Source organism: Catharus ustulatus, chromosome 3, assembly GCF_009819885.2.
Source record: "Catharus ustulatus isolate bCatUst1 chromosome 3, bCatUst1.pri.v2, whole genome shotgun sequence".
Taxonomy (NCBI): Eukaryota; Metazoa; Chordata; class Aves; order Passeriformes; family Turdidae; genus Catharus; species Catharus ustulatus.
The window spans coordinates 62,603,407-62,626,431 of NC_046223.1; the positions used below are offsets into that span (position 1 = coordinate 62,603,407).

Sequence of the window (23,025 nt, forward strand, 5' to 3'; positions counted from 1 at the left end):
AGTCTGCAATAGATAATATGTCACAAAACAAACTGCTCATTCTATCCCAATCTAGTTTTTCACAAGTGAAGTACGTTCAAAAGGCTGACAAGATTTGACAAATTTGTATGGATTGACTACAGGCTTATTACAGTGTCTTCATTTCTGGACTCAAAGAACCAGTGACTTAGTGAAGTCAGCAAATGGGTTATTAGCAAATAGCTAATTATAAAATAACAGGAAAATAAATGAAGGGACAGGGTCAAAAAGTCCCCTTTCTGTTCTGTACGCACAGACTCTACATAAAATCAAGAAAGCAGCTGAAAGTTTTAACTAGAAGTCAGAGAAAGAACAATATCTATCATTATGGCTGCTTTAGGTCTATGGAGTTGACAAACATGACATCCAAGAAGATTTCCAAGAGATAACAACAGAATATTCAAATATCTTTTGTTTTAATTTTCAACATGCTTTGACTTCATGAAGGATCAGCTCACATTAACCTTGCTTATGGTGAATAGGATTATGCCGTACAACGAATTTAAATTATTCCTGTAAAACAGTGTTGGATTCAAGAAATGTCTCAATCCAAGTGTGTCAGTATGCACACAGTGGTTTGGAGAAAAAGTGGTTTAGGCTTTCCATCATGTTGTTTGCAGTTTGAGTAATGGCAGCATTAGTGCCTGCTCAAAACCCAGATGGAAAAGTGGGAGGGGATGCATGATGTGCTGTGTGTTGAGACCTAACAATGTCCAGAGACTTGAATTCTAAGATGAACTCCACCTAAGGACTGAATTAACCTGCAACTGCTGACCAAAGGCTTCAATCATCTGAAAAAGGCAAGTTAAATCTCCACCTTCACATTACAGCCAGTCCTTGGCAGACAAAGGAAGACAAAACTTGTAGCTGAAGAAAAAAATAAAGCATGTACCCAAAAATGGAAGTTTCCACATCAAATTTCAAGTGGCCACAGCCACCTCTCATGTTTGTGCCATGGAGGCATGGGGAGGGATGTCAAACATTCAGATGTGTTGAATATCATGTTTAATTTTGTTTAATTATAAATAGTTTCTACTCATCATAGAAATTATCAAATTACTTTTTCATGAGGCATCAAAGAGGCAGAGTATACAGTCAATGTTAGACTTCCAAAATACTGCACACACCCAACCCCACTGCATTGACTTTAATGAAACAACCATTTAACAATATCCTGTTGAGTTGGGTATCTAATTTTTAATTTATTTTATACTTTATTTTCAGTGCTCTGATCAAATTTTATCCTACTATAACTCATAACACTTTCAGAAAAAATCATAAAATATTTTAACGTGGACACATGTTTAAAAGAAACTTACAGATTTGTTTTCAAAACAATTAAAGAAACTGATAACTAAAAGAAAATTGGGTTTTCAAATAGCTAAAATGTAATTAGCTTCTAGAAAAATGAAATTTTTCAGATAGTATGAGGTCTAAGACAGCACAAGTCCTCATGATTGCTGCAATCCTTAGTTCAGTAAGCTATGAGAAGGTAGGCAGACAAGAATATAAACTGCTTTATGATACCTACTAAAACCTTAATACTAGCCATTTTAAATCTGTTCTCTCAAATTATCCACTAGGTATTTTATTTCTAGTAATTAAATTCCTCCAGATTACTCCCAAACATATTCTGCATCAAAAACATGGTTAAATTTTTCAGTTTAAATGAATATTTTATGGGTTTTTAAAAAATTACCTGAATTTATACAACAAAGTTCAAGTTCTGGTAGCAGCACATGTACTTAGAGGACTAAAAGGGAATGGTAATATTAAAGTAATTTGCTCATGTTTTTGTTCCACCCTGACATAAACAAGAATCCTGTACCATCTACAGCCTCTTGTTACTTAGAATGTCTCCTTTGAGACACAGTCAAAGGCCAGTATTACACAGCCTAGTGTCAGCCAGATTTAGATGAAAAAGAAAAAGCTGAAGGCTGCACAGGGGCATCCTATTTATAGTGTTTTTCTCCTCTGAAAGAGGCAGCTGGATATGGATGTAAAACAAGCAGATAGCACATATATGTCAACATTGTGGAGGCACACTTGGACATGCCAACTTCATATTAAAAGAATTGTTTTATATAAGGTTTTTGAGCTATATTTGAAAACTAGGAAACGCAGGATGGTTACTACCTCTCTTTATCCAATTTTATTTTGGGGAATTGCTTATTACTTAAGAGAAATAATTTTAACATTATAAAGGAGAGGTAACTTTCTGTGACACAATATTTATAAATTGCAACAGAAGTGTACATCTTGATAAAAGGTTTCCTAAACTTTTTTCTATGTTTTCTAAGACAAAAATTCTTAAAGATCTTGCATGCTTTGACATACCAATTATTCTATAGTTAGCAGTTATTCTCAAGAAAACATGCTTTTATCTAGATTCAGCTATTTGGTTTTATTCAGTTTCAACTATTTGGAGAAATGTTTTATCAAGTTTACAAATAAGGACTTTCAATATTCTATTTCCATTTCCCTTTCCATAGCATAAATCATCTGGCCTAGGCATGTCATTATGACTGTAGTTTACGTGATACAACATGACAGTTAAGATGTACTATGGTAATTTGAATGCTTTCACTGTTATTGTAGTATCAAAAATTTATATGGTTCAGTTATTAAGGCAAATTGCTTCATTCATACAGCAATATCTGACAGTAACCACAAAGGACCTCCAAATTACACTGAAAAAATGTCTTCCACATTCAAATAATGTGTGCATATTCCTACATTATTTCACTCACTGACTAGAAGCAAGATGGAATTCTGTAAGAAAAAGTATCAGTTCATATTTCAGGGTAAGTTCACCAGACATGCAATATTATAGAAGAAACTCCCCTTTGCCCAGCTAAGTGAGCCTGACTCTCTTTAACAATTTATAGACCAGGAACAGAATGCTCAATTCTTCAGAATAATGCTATTTAGTTTCAGTGTGCTCACTTACCTTCTGCCATGCTGATTTTCAGCCAACAGGAAGAAATAAATAAATAAGAGGTTGAGTAGCCTGAAGAGACTACAGAGGAGATAGTCTTCAAATACATCAGTACTAGCACTTCTGATAAGTTTTAGCATAACCAGAGTTACAGGAAATAGAAAGCTGTTAAGCTTTCTTCGCATTTAAGACTCATTCAGTCTTCAATTCTATTCTCTCAAAAAAAAAAGATTTTTCATGAAAGAGTTTTGGATTTAGTAGTAACCAGTAGGGTGTGAATATGTGTGTAAATGTTTGCTTACATACATGCAGACTTAAAATACATGCATCAGAACTGTCACAAAGTTCATAACAGCATTTTCTGAATTCCAGTGCACAGAGCTCCCCACACAAGTTTCCTGACAAACATTAATGTTTTGGAACATACCCCCACAACATCTGATACACAACCTACATCTCTAAAAAGCAGATGAGGGAATTGGTTTTCAAAGCACAGGACAAGGTGGGAAGACAGCAGGTCAAGCTGAACCACACACCAGCTATTCCATTCAAAAAATATTCTGTGAACTAGCTGGACTTCTGTAATGTCTGACAGCAGGAGACCAAAGAGGGCTGAACATTAAGGATAGTTAATTTTGTCTACCTAACTTTTTGCCTCACAAGGATATTCCACATAGGTGATTCATTTCTGCTTGCAATTTTTTGCCAGTCTGTCTTGGGTTACAATACAGGGTGTGATAAAAGGCATCTATTCTATCACCATCTGTTGAGGGTGGGGGCAGTGATCCTTATCTCAAAGGCAGATATTCTGCTAATGGGTCATCCATTGAAACCAGGAAGGGCATTTTCTTTATCTTTTCACAACCCATCCTTCCTCTAGTGAGTCATTTTCTGCTAATGGCCCATTGAGTCCCACTGTGTGACTGATAAAATTACTGCATCCCATTGGAAGTTGCTCCAGCCATGGGAAAGAACCAAACATTTCTTACCAAGATAAAAACAGAGGTTTTGGGACACTAAGGGAGCCCCTTTCTCCACTGGACTCCAGAGGAAAACCGGATTTCTCCACATCACCACTGGACCTTTAGAGGCAAACTGCACCTTCTGCAGGAGTACTGCTTCAACTGAACCACATCTGTCACTGCAGGAGGATGCAGCCACCATTTAATGGGACTGCTACCAACACCCTGCCTGACGGGGTGTCAGGTTGTACTCTGACTTTGTCAGGGTTTGGAGTTTGTTTCTTTGTAGTACTGTATTTCTATTTTCCCTAGTAAACAACTGTTATTCCTAATTCCCATATCTTTACCTCAGAGCCCCTTGATTTCAAAATTATAATAATTTGGAGGGAGGGGATTTACTTTCTCCATTTCAAAGAGAGGCTCCTGCCTTTCTTAGCAGACACCTGTCCTCCAAACTAGGACACAGTCAAATAGCTTACCAATTTCATCCTCACTCAGTACCACTCTACTTCAAAGCCCTACCTCTTTTCTCAATAAATCAGTGTTTAGCCAAGTACCACTTGCACTTACTTTGTTGCCCAAATAAGAGCTGGGTGCACTCCAGTAGTAAATCTGTGGCAGTACTTTTTGTGCAACCACGTTGCTGATGCTGAGCTGCTGATGCCCATCAAATCTCTTTTGCATAGGGATAACTCTGATGAGACCTGGTAAGTCAGTCAGATACCAACCATTCATGTCTTCTATCTAAAATTATAAGAAAATAAATAAATATGTATAACCCATATTACAATAAGAACCAGAACATCAATCATTTCAATAGTCACAGACTCTCATTCTTCCATTTTTTAAAAAACTGATTAGGTTTAATAGCAATGTAGGAACCAAGGAAAATACAATGTAATAAAAGCAAACATTTATTACTGCATATGACTAGGAATTATCACTTTTCAGTTTGAAATAACTGCAAGTATTTGCATTCTGTGCTTCATTGTCCAGAGAAGAAGGAAATTCCATCATTCAAACATATGTGCAAGAATATTTAAAAATATTTTGCAAGTTTTCAGTAAATAATATCAGCCACAGATTGTACAGAAGATAGGCTGACAAATGGATATAGATTTTCTGATTGCTGTAGGCGGCATAATTCATAATGTTTTTGAATTCTAAAACCTTACAACTTACAAGGCCAAATATACTTTTTATACTTTTATGCCTGTTTGGTGCTGGAAAGCACTAGAACTTGAATTTCTGAAATCCCATAACTAGAAATGAATCCTCAGAGAAGAGTACACTGTTCATACAAAGACGGCTCCTGGAGCCCGGATACAAGCAGAACAATAAATGAGCTTAGCCATGGAACGGAAAATTTCCCAGTTGCTGTCACGTAAATGAGAACATTAGACATATATGATGTTACTCGTAGACTTTCAGCATAACAATACGGCCAAAATAAAGATCTAGTAGGCCTGGAACACATTTCCCCAAACTCAATCTACGGGCATGAATATGCAGCAAACATTCGTTTCAGTGGCATCAGTGTCTGAGCTTTGAGAACTAATTTACAGTTTAGAGTCTATTTGCAGGCTATTGACATTTTTTACAGTACAAATAAGAACAGTAGGTTCATCTCTCTCTCACTTCCTTTCCTAGGAATACAGCAAACAAAAGAAATGCATTCAAAATGCCCCTTGCAAGGCATTCCTTTTTCTTTCTTAAGCTGTGTGTTGCACATTTAATGTTTCAAAATTCTTAATTACTTCAGGTCTAGAAATTTAATAATTACCTGTAAAAGAGGTTGCCCTATGGATATAGTGAATTTAACTCAGGAGTGGTTATGTATGCACATTCCAGGACTGTGCTTATGAATATGACTTCCATTTTTTATTGTTATAGCTTATTTTGTGCTTTTCACTGTTCTAATTGCTTTATTTCATAACTTTCTCACAAAGAAGAGAGTCAAAGCTTACAAGCATTTTCTTCTGGATAAATAAAAAATAAGGAGCATGCATGATTTTCTAATAAGAAAAAAACTAGTGATAAAGGTTAGTGACAACACAAAAAAACAAAATAATGTGCTGGTGTGGTATGATTTTTCTTACAGTTCTGTAAGTAAAGGCAGAGTGTCTGCAGATGTTTGTTTTTCCAGAGCAAAAACATTCCTCACAGCCTTCGGGATTATTTTGCTGAAGATTGAAGAAACCTGGTTTGCAACGGTCACAGTTTTCTCCTTCAACATGTTCCTGGAAAGGCATATTAAAATATTACTTCAGTTGCCATAGATGAGAATTAGAGATCACTGGCTTTTTACTCTTCAGGAAGACTCTAAAGACATTTATAGGAAAGACTTATTTGTCAATGTTAGTAGCAAATCCTTTACACTGTAAAAGGTTCTGTGTGGCTGCATGTAAATAACAGGATGTGGAATTCAGACATTCTAAAAATTCTCATTTTTCATCTCTATGAATGGACATACTTAAATTCAAGTAATAATCTAATTTACATCCTTTACACTTGAGAGTTTCAGAGGGGAAGGAAGAATGGCACAATGTTATGACCTCAACAACTGCAGCGTGTATTTAAGGGCTGACAAAATCCATGCACATCCAGCTGATGCAAACTACAGGTACGTGACAGTAGTCATACTAATCACTCAGATTACGAGTTTTTCAGACATCTGTCATTAATAGCTGAATTCAGGATAAATACAAATGTTAAATGGGCTGCATTTGTTCTTTCCATAATTACATGTGTTTGCCAGTCATTCAGCCAGGTTTGGAAACTCTTCCCCTGCAGGACGACAGGCACTAAATATACATGACCTATTCCAAACTTAGCATTTTGTAATTATATTTTTCATAAAAAGCTTATGTTGTGCACTAAATCCTACTATTTTACACTATAAATCACTTGTCCCATAGGGAAAATTAAAGCTAGGTTTTCTACATGGAGTGTGTGGCAGGAGGCTCATGATGTGGTGCTGGCTTAGTAATTCAGTATTTTCCCCAAGAGAGCTCAGAAAATTCTTCCCCTTTCAGAGGAATTATGCACAGTCTCCTTAACCCTGGAGGCAGTGCTCTGTGGAATGCACACAGGACTAAACTGTTGGCTCTACATCAGCAGAGAACGAATGCGTTGTAAAAACCCTGCCTACACTGTGTAGTCTAGGATAGCTCTGAAGTAAACTCACTGAAAACCATTTGATAGCCTCCGGGTTAAGATGTAGCAAACCTGGCAAAAACAGGGCAAAGAGGTATGGGGAGTAAGAATAGCACACATGAATTAAGGGAAAATTGAGATGATGTGCAGGAAAGGGGCAATGACCTGTGGAGATACAATTAAAATATAATAATGTTTTCACCACTAATTATATAGTAACAGTACGTGCAGCAAAGTATCTATGTTCTGTCTCTAGCTCCTCTTCAATAATATCATACAAACTATTAAAAAAAGGCATTTACAGTTGCCCCCCTTCTTTCAGTATTTTGATTTAGTCTAGTTAATGTGGTAAAGACAACAATCCAACACCCATTTTTTTGCATTTTGCTGTTTACAGTTAGGACTGCTTTTCAGCCACTTCCTTTACAAGAAAACTATCTTTAGCAAATTTACAGCTCATCATGGGTAATTGAAAGATGTGATTAAAAGAAAGGAAGCATTTTCCTAAGACATGCTATTAATCAGACATCCCACTTTATTCTTCATATGGAGCATAACTAATCTGATGATTTCAGTGTCCCTTTGACCATATTCTGCTTTGATTTGAATTTGAAGACTGCTAGTGAAATTAAATGTGTGTGTATCTGTATCTCAGCTATCTACAAAAAGTATCATTTTTCTCCCACAACCACTTAAAAAGGGATTTAAAGAACACAAAGAAGACAAAAGAGGAACACTGAGGGAAAAGTGCATATAATGAGAACTCACTGGGATAGGAACAATTATTTTTGTTCCTTATTTGTTCATTTTGGTCTGCATGTACTAACAGGTCAGTTTGGCTTTACAAGAGTAACATCATAAGAATCATTAAGCTGTATTTATCTGGTATTTAGCATAATACATCTTCATCAAAGCTCCATTCCAAGCCAGAACATAGCAAAATCCCCTTTTATGATCTTCTAGGCTTGATGGCTAAGTAATTAGAAATGTGATGTGGATGGTTTTATCTCTGACAGAGAGCATGTGGCTGTTATGTCAAGTGAGGATAAGGTTAATTCTCTGAGTAGACTTCAGGGCTATTCAGTTGTCAAACTGGAGCTTTGTGTGTGTCTGCAACATGAGATCGAAGCATTTTTTGTATATTCCTGTATTTAAGAATGTCATATAAGTACTTCTAAATTCTCATTTGTGACTAATTCTGTCAAGTAAATTTTGGAAGGGAATTCCCACAAGTACAGTATAGAAAAATTGGTCCCGAGTACAGTAAGCTGTCATTTGGGCATACTCATGGTCACTCACTAGACTGTGACTTAGAAAGCACAATCATTTCTATAGCTTTTCTGATAGCTAGGTATTTTATAAGTGGATCCATGTGCTTTAAAATGTTTGTCATTTCAAAAAAAATCAAGATATAGTTTGAGGCAGATACTCAATGGCACACAGAGAAAAAGTTTATTAAATTTTCTTCCCAGAAATTAATCCTACAGAAAAGACAGATTTTGATTTTTTAGACATGTTAGAGACTTCTAAACAACCATCCCAAGGCAGGAAAGAGTGTCATATATCCCTAATGACTACTCCTAAAAGGCAACTTTCTAGTTTTAATGGATCATCAGTTCACTTCGTTTTCTCTTTTTGAAATCACATTTACAGTTTTAGAATCCACAATATTGTAAACACATAGTATCTGAGTAGATGAGGATGGAGTTTGAAATAAATGATTCACAGGTTTTGTAAGTATCCCTTCATTACTGATTTCTAAGGACGTGAGTGCAGTGAGTTCAGAGATGATGCAACACCACGTACAATTTTGTAGGACCAAGAACAAGTGTTCTGTGAGAAGTGGCTAACCTAAATTACTAACACAGCTAGGTAGAACAGTGGAATACTCCGGCATAATAAAAGAGCATTAATGCAATCTTTCAGCATCATTAATATCTTTCTATGGCTCAGAAGTATTCGATATCTGTACCTTGCAGATGCAGGGACCTACACAGGGGTCATCATTTTCACTGCCCTCAAGGGAGCAGTTGCAGGGCAGGCACTCAGGATACCCTTTATAACCCAAGGCACATCGATTGCAGTTTTCTCCTGAATAGCCAGTCTTGCAGTGGCAGAAACCAGGCAACAAATCTATGGGAAGAAGGAGAAAACATGAGATGCATTCCATTTGTCATTATTATTGTCAGATATGTGTGTTTGAGTTATAGATGGTGGTGTGAGAAACAGTAAACACCGCCTTATGTTAAACCTACCAAGGTGTTGCTTTGAGCACTCTGAGTCACTTGAGAGAGGCTAGAATGAAAAATGTAAGAATCGGGCAAGTACACAGTAACCTGAATTCTCAGTTTCCAGAAATCTGCATATTAGAAATTTTGAAAATTGAAACATATCCCTACTTCCTTGCTTCTAACAGTACCTGAAAACCTTCTATTCCATTAACACATCTAAAGGCCTTTCAACATGCTTTTACTTCCAGAATCCATAAGGCTCCCTAGCAGAAAATCTGACGTTTAGCCTTGCATAGTGTGTTAAATCTCTATTTATTGCCATCTAATTGTCAAATTATAGAAAAGAGCAAGTAGCCATTCACTTTATCCATGCCATCTGTAATTTAAATATACATCTATCATATCCTACCTGACATTTTTAATTCATATACCATAAACTCCTGAGCCTACTCAATATCTCTACACAGTAACTGCTTGGTATGACTGAAAACCTCTGTTGTCCTTCTCCGCAGTGTTTTCAGTTCTAATTATTTGAAGAGGGAGTGCATAGTATAGATTTGTTTGACTAGTTTTTCTGATTATTTTAGTTGGGGTTTTTTTTTTCTTTTTTTTTTTTTTTTTTTTTTAAACAGTAGTATTTCCTAAGGCCCTGTTGATGTTTTTGACTACTGCCAAGACAGAACTGAGTTGACAGACCTGAAGCAGTTCAAGGTAATACCAAGAGCTGTTTCACAACTGATAGTGCCTAATTTAGAAATCACTATAATCACTGTACAACTACTTTTCTCAGTGTTCTACTTTTCCTGTAATTGCTACAAAAATTCATAATTTATTTTACTACCCAGCCACTCACTATCTTGAGATCCTTCTGAACATTTTGCAGTTCTTTCATTTTTCTATGCTGAAAGATTTTGTACTTGCTAACTTTGTCACCTTCCTACTCATCCCTTTTCCAGGTTAAATATGAATGTTTTCAACAGTTCATATTGATCATCACAGTGAAAATGGTCCATTTATTCTTTTAACCAAGTACTAAGCCATGAAAGAACCTTTTCTCCTTACTTATTACACTTTCTTTTGTGGATTTTGGTAAAAGATCTTGTCAAAACCTTTTGAAAATCAAAATACAATATTAATCAAATGAGCCTTTGTTCACATATTCATTTAATCCTTCAAAAAGATTCATAGACTGTCCTCTACATAAAACCCCTAGACTTGAGTTTTGCCTATTTTTGCCGCATTTCAGAAATCGTATAAATCCTTCATTGTAGTTCTAGTGATTTCTGGGGAATAGAAACCAGACCTTCTGATTCCAGTTTCCTGGAACACCCTTTCTTTTAGATAACAGTGTCTATTTAATATTAATGTCTGTTTTAAAAAATATTATAAGCAACATTTAAAGCCTCAAGCAGCTCAATTTTCAACTACTCAATTCATCCTGAAGCCATGGATAAATATGCTCTATGCCTGACAAATTTTGATTCTGCATTTATCAGCTTGCTTTAAACCTGACACGTCTGTTTGAGGCAGTTCTTCTGACTTGTTCCCATGAATGAAGACTCCCAAGTGGGAAATTCCCTGAGCTATTCTACTCATTGGTAAAAAGAATTAATACAGCTTTTCTGCTGTGTCCCTTTCTTTCTTTAGATGTCCATTTATCACTTGATTACACCTAAACAACATTTAACTCCTACTTCATTTGAATCTCTAGCACTCTGATTTTGAATTATCTGAAAAAGTATCTCTTAGCAACTTGTAAGTATTTAGCAAAGTATGTTATTATTCCTTAAAATATATGTATTTATTATTAAGAGTATGACTTTCTGGAATCTGTCACAATTTATATTCTTTTCTATTATCTTCAGTTAGAAATAACTTCTGATTTTCAGTGAGTTTTTTCAGTTGTTTAAATATACGTATCTTTTTGTTGCTGGTGTTAGCTTAATTGCATTGCTTGAATAATTTTGAACCAGAAAAATGCATCTTCTCTGAATGTCTAATATGCAGTCTATAAACTTTAAGCTTGCCATTATCAGTCTTGGATTGTTCATTTTTATTTTCCTTTTATAGATTTCTTTGTTTAGATTAAGTTGTTTTTCAGGCAGGCTTTCTCATTCCTAAAACAATGATGCATTTGACTGCCCTTCAGGATGAGAGTTTTAAAACATTTCCTCATGCATAAATCCAGAGGTGCTTCTCTAACTAGCTATTTCAAGAAGCAGCCACCACCTACAGGAGTTTTAAATTATATTATCTGTTAATCTATACAGAGGTGAAATTCAATCTGTCTACTCTAACCTTGAAGCCTCTTTGATCTCCTGTAGCACATCCTACCAACTGTTACCTTCTTGATATGTCCTAATTATATACAGAATTTCAGTGCATGAAATTTCTGTTACTTACTAGCTAAAAGTGATGTGCTCCATGGGTTTTGATGCCTTTGGCTCAGCTGATTCTGAAATTTCTGAGTTATTCTCCTCTCAAACAGCTACCATCAAGGCCCCACAGCACAGCAGGACACAAGTTCTTGCAATCTGGGTCAATGTGTCCTAACTGGACAATCTGGAACAGAGGAACTTTTGTTCCTTCCAGATGAAAATATCTGGCTATACTCCAGGGTTCAGCACTAAAAGACATTGGCAAGTCTACTTTTGCAAGTGAGTTCACCTCATCTGAAAGCTTCAGGAGCTCATAGCTCACAAATCAAGTCTCAGCAAGCTCAAATTCAATTACATATCTCAGTATGGAGCTCCCAAATACTCATGCAAATCTATAGTCTCTCCTCCATTGCCTACTCTGTCCATTTTTTTTAGTTTCCCAGCAAGAACCATCCCTTCTCCTGCTTTTCCTTTCTGTTGAAAACTCTACTGTCACCAGCCCAGCTTGCCCCAATCTTATACAGCACACACAGGTATGGATAACCTCAGCACACCATTTATCAAGAGACCTCACACTGCACATGAGAGAGAGGAAGGTAGGAGACTGCTACCTGTCATACATCCTTCCAGCTCTCACACTTGTTGATACAGCTAGTCTGTGTACTTGTTTTGGCTCCACGCCTTCTTTCATTTACAGTCCTTGCGAGATCTCAGCTCTCCCTGTGTTACACAGAGTGTAAATTCCTCTCAGTGTCCCACTGGTTGTTTTTGATGAGGCTGCTGTAGCGCATATGTAATGTACATTATATCAACAACCTAACTACATTTCAATTTAGGGCAGGTGTTTCAAGTTTCTCTCTTGTTTTTCTTTCAATTAACTATATTTCAGAAGAAGGACATATTTTGCTTTTGGTCGATGACTTCATAGGTCTTGTTTGAATGGGGCTTTATATGATGAAACTGTTATTCCCTGTTTTCTCCCTGCATATTATCAGTTTCTGTCCTGTCTTTCAGCATAGAGAGGCTTTAAAAATGCACCCTAGAGGATGAGTCATCTTGAAATATGAGTTTTACCAGTTAGTTTTTTCTAGCCTTGCAGTCTTTCAAAACTGCACAAAAATAAGTGAATGCAAAAGCATGAACCAGACCCTTAAAAAACCTGTGATCCTAGGAATGGCCTCTTGTCATTTTCACTCCTGTTCAACAGCCCATAAATTTCAAAAATAATTTCATGGAAGTCAGTGAAACTGCTTGCTGAGCAAAGTAGTACAAAGCCTGAATAGAGATTGAGGTGTCTGGATCTTACTTATTCTAAAATATCTGAGGACATTTTCAGCAAAAATAAACATCTGGCATTGGGATTATATTGTACATAAAGAGGCAATAGGGGGAAAAAAGATAGCATGCCCTGAAGACTGAGACAAAACTCTGCCAGATTCCAAAGCTGTCAGTTCTTGCAGGTGCTTAAGAGCCAAGTAAAATGGCTGTTGTTAAAATCTAGCCATTGGAGCTTGAAACAGAAGTATCAATTCATGGAGAAAGCCTTAATTTAATTAAACTGGAGTACAGAGTAGTTCTAAATGGTTGAACCTTCACTTCTGTGTGGAAAATTTCAATACAGTAATGGTCAAGTTTAGCTATTATTAGGATGAGTTGAACACAGATGGACGAGTTCAGTTTTAGAATTACTGCCTTTCAGTTGCAAAACCTAGAGGCATCTTCATCTGTTTATTTTATGATTGATCCTAAGTTTTTATTTTTTTAATATATCTCTCTAACATATGATATAGGATTGCTGTGAAAGAATATTCAAAAAAGCATTCTTGATGATTCAAAACCAAAAATACACTTTGCAAGCAATAATAATATTTGATTTTAGACTATTGACTGAGACACAGTATCAAAATGGAAATTATACACAAAGCACAACAATACTTCTTTCTTTCCTGAAACAATGAATGCTATATTATAAAGCAGCTTCTATATCCCCTTATCTAACAAAACCTGATTATGACTACAGGATGCAGTCATTTAAATCCTCTTGAGGCATTTCATCAATGTACTAGTATTTTATGGTATTTACTACAATTTTCCATTTTAATTGCTGCTTACCTACTGTACTCAAGAACAGAGCAAGTACAGAATCCAGCTTTATTTTACTTCAGAACTGTTCACAACGACTCCAGATCCCCAGTGATGTTCCTTACGATCATATTTCCATTTTAGTTCAATGTCTTTTACTCTCTCAAAGCCTTTACTTAGCACACATTTAAAAAGCATATTCCCATCCTACACCAAGCAAACTATTTATCCTCATACAACCAGCCAGTGACTCTTGATGTCTTTCAACCCAGAGTGCTCATTCTGGTTCACTGCTGAATAGATAGATTCCTTCAGACAGATCATGTTTTCCACCCTTTCCTTATGAACATTCACCAGTGCTTCAAATCCAATTGCTGCCCAGGGTGACCAGTACTCAGTAAAAAGAATTTTATCAGTGTACTGAATACAAATGTGAGAAGGAAAAAAGGGAAGAAGTGATCTTCTTTCAAGACAGTTTTATGCTAAAAATTATATTCCAGACTCAGTCTTGATTCTAAAACAACCTCTTGTGTTACCACAGAAATATTTTCTTAAATGAAATATTAGAAAAGCTTTTCCTTTCAATGGGCATTATTGTGTCTTTTTTGTTGAATAAGGTGTTACAGTCATAAATATGTGACTGGTTCAAGAACTGTAAACATAATGAGCAAGAAGTAAACAGTTTTCCTAATGTGCTGGAACCTTACTAAGTACAAGTAAAAAATTAAAAAAAGGGGCAAAAAACCAGTAAGAACAAAGAGCAAGTCCATTGAAGGCAGAATAGCTGTGATGCCCAGATATATGCAGAGATGGCTTATTATTGTTGTTGTAGTCTTAAAACAGACAAATAATAAGACAGATATGAAAATTATCCTCTGGCCACTGTCCAGACAGTGCAAAGTGTCTACCCTCAACACCTCCAAACCTGGGCATGACACAGACAATTGGTCTCAAGAAAAAAATGCATTAAATGCTTTGGGGAGGAAATTCCATACATGATGGTAGTTATCTAAACAAAAAGTGTGCTGGTCACATATGAGAATAAATAGTTTAAACACACAGAATAACCTCTACAATAAATAATTTGGAAACAGAAGGTATCAATGAGTTTAGAATGCAATGAAGGAAAAAGAAATATGTGTTGAAAATAGCAGATTCAACAGAGATTAAGAATGCTCTAACATGCTAAAAAGCAGCAGGCCTCCAACCGCCTGAGTAGCATGAGTCAAGTTTCAGGAAGATGAAGAGAAGCTGGTTACAGTCAAAACAGAAAAATATAAGGTTTTCATTTTGTGAAGAGAACAAAAGAACTCTGGTTCTCAGTACTGGAGAAACTAGAGCATTCAGCTTCTTTGAATGCCTGGGGCCAGATGAGCATGACTGGCTACTTAATAAATTAAAAGGTAGAAAATCAGAAAAAAATAATCCAAGGTGTTATCTTCAACATGTTAGAATGACGTGTTTCTTGATTTTCTAGAAAGACACAGGTAATGTTCCAAAGAGTAGTTTAATTCTTTTCCTAGAGATATTCAGAAATGAGGCAAGAGAAGAATTTGCCAGAAAGATGAGAGCACTAGAAAGGCAAAAGGAGACATAGCAAGGTGTCAAAGCACAGTACCATCTTGTTAGATTCAGAAAGTGAAAGCAGATTTAGAAAGTAACTATGAGATGGCTTAGATCTGCTGAATGCTCAGAGGCATAAGATGTTTTGAGACCTCCTAAGGACACCATTACCGACAAACAAGATTGAAAAATGTCTCTTTTTTCTTTCCTCTTCTGATGAAAGAGGAGCTATCAGCCTGTAAAGTGCTGATCAGCTGCCACGCCCCAGGAGGATGACCCACAGCCGTGGCCAGAAGAGAAGGTGTGAAAAGAGAGACTACAGCAGCTCAGACAGGACTGAGAGACCAAGCGGCTGTGTAAGATGCAAGTGGGACATCACATTTTTTTTCAGTTTATCAGTCCCCATCTCAAAATCAGTGAGAGGTTCCTTTGTTGCAGTCTGTCCTCTGTAACCTGTTTAAGTCTCAACCACAGGTATGATACAGGCATTGGAGAGTCTCGATGTATTTTTTGCCAGCTTTGGGATTCATCCTCCTTTCTGCTCATACTGTCTCTCATATCACTCCACGTGATACACTGCACTGGCTATCCATGCCCAGGGGCTGGCAGCAGGGAGGGGGCTGCAAGGGCAGTTTCTGTGAGGAAAAGGATGGGGATGTTCTGTGCCAGACAAAGCCAGCTCCCAAAAGGGCACACAGCTAAGCCCCTCAGCCAGCCAGGTCAGACAATGGAGGAGAGGAAGGAGTGGAAGGAGAAGCTCCAGGTCCCCTATAGCCCCTGGAGGAAGCCAGGCTGGAGCAGATATCCACACTGCAGCCCATGAAGGAAACATAGGATATTTCTTGAAGGAACTACATCCCATGGACAACTACTGCTAGAAAAAATCTTTTTTGTGAAGGATGTAGGCCCATGGGAAGCACCCACACTGCAGCTGGGGAAAAGCCTGAGGAGGAAAGAGTGTCAGAGAGGAGCTGTTATGACCACTGCTATGACTCCTGCTTGCCATCACCCTGCATCACTGGTGGTAGCGGGGAAGGAGGTAGAGGAGAAGTCTGGAATGAAGACATGACATTGAATCTGGGGAAAAAAAAGAAGGCAGTGGGAGAAGTGTATTTTTAATATTCATCTTTGCTTATCACTACCTGGAACTATTTACATCAGCAATAACATAACTTTTCCCAAGTAAAGTCTGTTTGCCCCAGGTGATAATTGGCAAATTATTTTCTGGTCCTTACTTTGGCCCATGAGCTACTGCATCTTCTGTTCTGCCCCTGTCCTGCTGAGGAGGGCAGTGAGAAAGTGGCTGTGTGAGCAGTTTCAGCTGGCCATGATCAGCCCACCAGAGATAACACGTGAACAGTAAATCAGTATCAGTTTATTGAACCGATGCAATCAGTACGTGGTTATTACAGTAGATTATGGACCCCATCTTTCCTTTTCTTCCATGTTGCTATTATGTTCTATTGATTTCAGTTTTAAAGGATTGCTACATCTCATCAAAAGATTGTAATTAGCCCAATTTATAAATCTCTTAAGAACTGACTTTGAGTTTTGTTATCTTCCTACAGTATTTTCAGACGTTTTACAATGAAAGAACCAAAAAATATGGCAATTCATTGTTTCCAAAGCCCAACAAACAGTTAATTGTCTATGTGAAGACAGCTTTTATAGAGCTATGGTAAGCATCTTAATCCCACATGAATAACACAGAAGGTAAATACCTCTCAAGAATAATTTTTAGATTTCAAATGGAAATATGCTTATATAGGAAAAGATAACATCACTATTGAATGAGTTTTAATCTCTGTGGTAAAAGAAAAAAGGTCTTTAATGCCAAAATTCTTAAATATTTTCCACTGGGAATATTCTTCAAAATATACACAAGTTTTCCAGCTATGAATCTGAAAGAAGACTCAACAAATTAGGAATATTAGTTAAAAAAAAAAATCCAAACACTGCAGATGGATTACTGTTTGCATGAATAAAATTTTAAAAAGAACCACAACAAACCAAAACCAAACCTTTTGTGGTATTTTTTTACCTGAACTTCAGGTGAACTTCATCTTTAACATCCCTGTATTTGAGGGATCTTACCTCCTTCCATATGTTTCTCATCCTTGACACAAGTATCATTTAAAGATCCATTTGGATCGCAGGAACATGGCTGGCATGGATCTGGGTTATCTGGCAATACCTATAAAAACAAAGATATTAGAAGAAAAAAAATTTGCCTTCAATAATTGGGAACTTTTATTTACATCTTAAATGCAAAGTAGGAGAAACCTACTTTAGTAGGAGAAAACAACTTCTGTGTAGGTGGCTTACACTTTAACAAAACTGAGATAGCTGATAAACCTAGTCCATGCAGACTATGACAAGAATAGGCCTCACTAGAGAATGGATATTATGAAAAAATTCTTCACAAAAAAGGTTGTCTAACATTGGTATGGACTGCCTCAAAAAGCAGTGGAGTCACCATCCCTGGAGGCATTTAAAAGATGTGTTAGATGTGCACTCAAGGACATTGTTCAGTGGTGGACTTGCTAGTGTTAGGTTAAGGGTTGGACTTGATCTTAGAGGTCCTTTCCATCATAAATGGTTCTATGTTCTGTGATTCTATTAAGTTTGGGATTTTTATTTAGAAGTATGTAGTGACTTGGATGCAAATATGTCTTCAACTGAAAAAATACCAGGTGTAGAGATTGTAACAGAGCCTTATATAATTAAAATTAAAAAATGCAATCAAGTAGATATTAAGCATTTACTACCTAAAATAATATTGATAAGATCAGTTATTCTGGTCAATATGATTCAAAAAAGTAACTAATGCTAGTTAGCCAGTAAGAGAGTAAAAGGTAAGTGAAGGAAAGTGACCATTATACCATGGAACAATTTCCTTTTTTCTTGGGAGGTTACCTCAACCAAACTTAAACCTTGGTCTAATATCACATTAGGAATATAAATTAATTTCTGCATGAACTAAAACCATACACATACTATGGACATACTATACAAACACACATACATATATAAAATCTCTTTTAGCTAGGGAAAGACTTAAAACAGAGAAAACATCAAGTGCCCTGCTGCTGAAGAAATCGTTTCTCAGTACTCCTTTTCTCAAGTTGTAAGGCTAAATCTAGTCTATCAGGGAAAACGTAATTACTGCTATTTGCTGATGTTTTCTCTTTGAGGATTGAACACCAATCAGACTAAAGGCCATTATTTACCCAGTTGAAAATATACAGATGATATATAAGCAATTCAAGCACACATTAATAGCGTAGCTGTCTAAAGCACAGGAGTGACCCATATTGACAATACAACCTAATATAAGATTCATCTTTTGACAGCTTCCACTTAGATGAAAATACAGTCTTATATGATGAAATACAAAAAGCAATTTCCACCACACTGAGATTTAAAGACATTCATGAAACACTATGGAATTTCAGTGGTTATTAATTCCACACTGCATTTTAAAAATAGAAATTATGGTCTGTCTTACATCAATATAAAATATAGCAATATTTCTTTGAACTTTGATAACAAAACTTCAAATTCATTACTGAGGCAAAAAGTTCTGTTTACAGGACCACATCCTCTTTTAAATTAAATTGAAATACTAGCTGGAGGCCTCAACCTCAAGCACATTCCTTCGTATCAACACAATTCACTTTTCTATTTCTCCGAGCGTTAACTTTATACACTTCCAGCAGTGAAAAGCAACTGCTGCACTGTCAGCTTTGGGAGTTAACCTTCACAAAATGGCAGCCCAAGCTTTTTTCAGCAACGTGAGCTATTGCCCTGCTGAAGGGATGACTTGAGCACCGAGCCTTGTGGCGCAGGAAGGCGGGAGCAGGCGTTTACCCCTTTTGGCCTGAAGTAGCCGTCCAGGCAGGTCTCGCAGTTTATGCCACTGGTGTAGCCTGAGCAGTTCACACACACTCCACCCCCGAGGTACTCCCCGTGGATGTTCAAACTCTGGTTTCTGTCTGCCACATCCTGATCGTAGTAACACTCCTCAGTCTTCCCATGACAGTTGCATGCTAAAAGAGAAGGAAAGTGTTAACAAATACTTTCCCCCTGGGGATGCCCCACTGTTACTGATGTATTAAAAAGAGCAATTCAATATTTTATCATTGGTTCTGTGTATATTGTAAAAGAACATCCAAACATTAATTTACTACTTCATTTGTGAAAGGCAACATGGTCCCATTACAAACACAGCCTGACATTCTGGATGTTGAATTTTTTCTCCCCAGTATTTTGTCTTGGGGAGTACAGAAGTTGACAGACACAGTCTAATTATGATGTTTCATTTTTATTTTAGTTTGTTTGATTTTTTTTCCTCTTTATATTGATAACTGAAAAATCTTTTGGTGGTTATGTCACACATGGCTCATGACGAGCTGTAAGGAAAGTAGCACAATGCTATGAGTAAATTAAAGCAATTCAAATAAAATTTTTGTAGTAAGGGTAGTTATAATACCACTTTCCCCATGGTATTAAAAAATCATTTCATCATAAAGAGAAATTCAAAGCTTATCAACATTGTGGGGAGGCATTCTCCTTATATCTGAACCAAATCCCAGGAAACTGCTCCCACCAAGACAGTACAAAATTTCACTGAGAGTTGAATAGGATGTAAGTGTCTCTTAAAAATTAAACATGAAATTAAATGTACCCTGCTTTCATTCCACAATGCATTCCCAGTGCAGACACAGTCCCAACTAAAACAGACCTCTGTGACCTAAGTTTATGGGACACAAATAAACAATGGCTACTCTAAATATGGGCATATCTGTCCTTTTTTATTTATTTTTAATCACCCATGATAAAATTATAGCTGAAATCCTAAAAATGAATAAACATTTAGCGTAATGTAGCATTAGATTTTGTTATGTTCAGAGATATAAGTGGTATGTGACCTTTGGAAGATGTTAAAGTTCAATTATAACTACCCTTATTACAATAAATCTGAAAATTAAATTCCCACCCTGTGGGAAGTTGATATTTTAAGGTATGTTTTCATTCCATGTTGGAAAAATAGATAGATTGTATTTTCTGTTAAAAAAAAAAAATCAGACACTCAGCTTGCGTTTTGATCATACAAAAATATTTTGTTTCAGCATAGATGAACATTATAACATAAAAAGTGCTGTTTATACAGAAATCATGCCGGTAAAGTTTCATATAATGAAATACCTGTAAAGAGATTTTTTTTTTTAACTTACCAGGATATAGCCCTGTTATTTTATCAAAACAAAATCATCATGATTTTAAAAACTACACAAAATGATTTTTTATATAACATTACCCAAATATCACTATGTTACAATAAAATACTCTGTGTTCAATAAAACCACAACTCCACATGTAATTTTTCTGCTAAGTCTTTTGAGTCAGTCTAATTAAGTGAATAACATCACATTAAATGTTGTTCATAAACCAACGTGGTTAGAAACCAAATTAACTGCAAAATCACGTAGGATCCAATTTCAGTTTTCAGTAGCAGTCGCAATAAATTTTCTCTTCTGTACTGCTTTCAACTTACGTTCACATTCATGCTTATGCAGGAGAGTGCCAGCATGCCAAGGCTTTTGATGGAAACCAGGACAACACTGATCACATGTCTCTCCGCATGTGTTGTGCTCACACTGACAGACGGATTTCTAATTTGAAAGAAAAACAAATATTTACACAATGTGATGACTTGAAGAATCTGTCCATGTGCATTCCAGTTATGCATTCCAGTTCAAATTATGAAAACATCAAGAATGGCTCTACTCTGTAATTCCTTTGTTTATTAATTTTTATTAATTTATGTATCCTGGGTTCACCAAGTGTGTTTAACTTCTATAGCTCTATTTGAAGAAAACAGCCACAAAGCAAAGGAAGATAGTTGGCCAGATAATCTAAGGAGAATCTAAGAATGCAGGAGAGTTTAATTCCAACTGGATAAGGAAAGGACGATGGGAAAGCTCCCCAATAAAACAAATACTCCAAAGCACAGGTAGCTCTTGGATACAGGAAAACTGATCTGACCCCTGAAGGAGCAAGCCATTATCCACCCTTCCCTTTGATGCAGCAATTCTGCTGCTGCAGAATGAAATAAATTCTCTTGGCTGACCCAGTATAAACTGCCTTATTTTTATACTTTGGTATTATTTTTTGGCCGCATAAGTCAATTTATCATGTAACATTCCAATTGTGTAATTAATTCAATAAGAGGGATAGCAGAGTGTTTAAAGTAATAATAGATGAGCACAAGTCCAGTGCCTTTCAGTCACTTCACATTTCTTCACAAGAGCTCCATAGTCCCAGCATGAAAATATTACTGTAAGGAGCACCCAAACTCCCTGAGCCACAGAGGCAACTTGAAAAAGGTAAAAAACCCTGCAGTTTGCAGAAATGAGAAGTAAAAATTGCCTTCCTGATAGTTATTTAGTGAAGAGGATTCTCTGTGGTCCTTATGAGACCATACAAGGTCAAACCAGCAAGCCAGAGAAACTCTGGCTCGCAGGACAAAGTATAAATCTGGCAAGACAAAGCTAACTCAAGGACTGCCTCAGAAAATCATGGCAGTAAGTTCCAGCAAATTTATTCCATGTACTGCTAAAGGAAAGATTCTTTTTGCTAACAAGTACGGTCATAATGTTTATAAGCCTATTTTGGCATGGCTAAGTCTAAAGAATATCCCTGGAGAGTTAAACTTCCAAATCTCTTCTTGCTTGAGCTGTTTCACTTACACTATTTTTTTTATACTGGTCAGACAACAAATACATATTTGACATCCTTCAAAACAGGACATCATGATTGTCAAAATGGCTTTATTTTATCTAGTAACCAAATTATCTGAAGTATGTATTAATCTCAGTAGTAGCACTTATTTTCTGAGGCAGATCTTATTCTATCAGATGGCACAGAGACAGTGCTGCAGTTTCATCACTAAGGGCATCTGAAACAGCAGCTCAACACTTGCTATACATACCATTACACAAAATTCTTAGAAGGGTTAAATTAAGGAGTTTGCTCAGTTTTTACAAGGATTCATAGAAATTGCTTAACTCTAAAGGTATTCTGTATAAGATTTTGTCATTTTAAAAAATTATTCCCTATTTAGTGGATAATGCCACGTACAAACATGATTATCAGTTAAATCCTCTAAAGCTCCTACTTAAGTGACTAGTACACGAAGAGATTCCACACTGTGGCATGTAATATTAGCAAATGGAAATTCAGTATTAGTGATAATGGGTGCATTGAGTTGGACAATCAGTATCAAATCATATTTCTATATTCATTATATTGGTTATGTTTTGATTGTATTGGTTATGTGCAAAAAAAGAGAGCTACAATTTGAAAGATATAAACACCTCATGATTTTCTAGATTAGCTTAACTGATCATTCAGTTGATAGTTCCTACATAGCCAATGCACCATTTTAGAGCCATCATGTGTTTGCAAGCATCAATTAAACATTTGACAATCATTTAGGAAACATGGTGATTAATTTCAAGAAGGAGAAGAAAGACTGACTGTTAGTGTTCATTTCTGCAGATAACAGTGCAACCCAGATTTTTGTTTTTCCTAGGAAACTTCCACTATGAATTATCTGAACCTATTTTTTTATTTCAGGAAAGCCTCTGCTGACACTGTATGAATGTTTATTATTCTGGTTGCTAGCACTGTTT

At 36.3% G+C, this 23,025-nt stretch overlaps 1 protein-coding gene across 1 annotated transcript in view; it reads right to left on the bottom strand.

Moving 5' to 3' along the window:
• The window catches only part of LAMA2 (laminin subunit alpha 2), a 290,666-nt gene that overhangs the window by 195,973 nt on the left and 71,668 nt on the right, over positions 1 to 23,025 (bottom strand). The window contains exons 7-12 of the mRNA XM_033055719.1: positions 20,886 to 21,003; positions 19,199 to 19,377; positions 17,423 to 17,522; positions 9,047 to 9,207; positions 6,018 to 6,158; positions 4,489 to 4,662 (exon numbers count right to left, since the gene is read on the bottom strand). Of these exons, the coding sequence (XP_032911610.1) occupies positions 4,489 to 4,662; positions 6,018 to 6,158; positions 9,047 to 9,207; positions 17,423 to 17,522; positions 19,199 to 19,377; positions 20,886 to 21,003 (873 nt within the window). The remainder of the gene's footprint in view (positions 1 to 4,488; positions 4,663 to 6,017; positions 6,159 to 9,046; positions 9,208 to 17,422; positions 17,523 to 19,198; positions 19,378 to 20,885; positions 21,004 to 23,025) is intronic.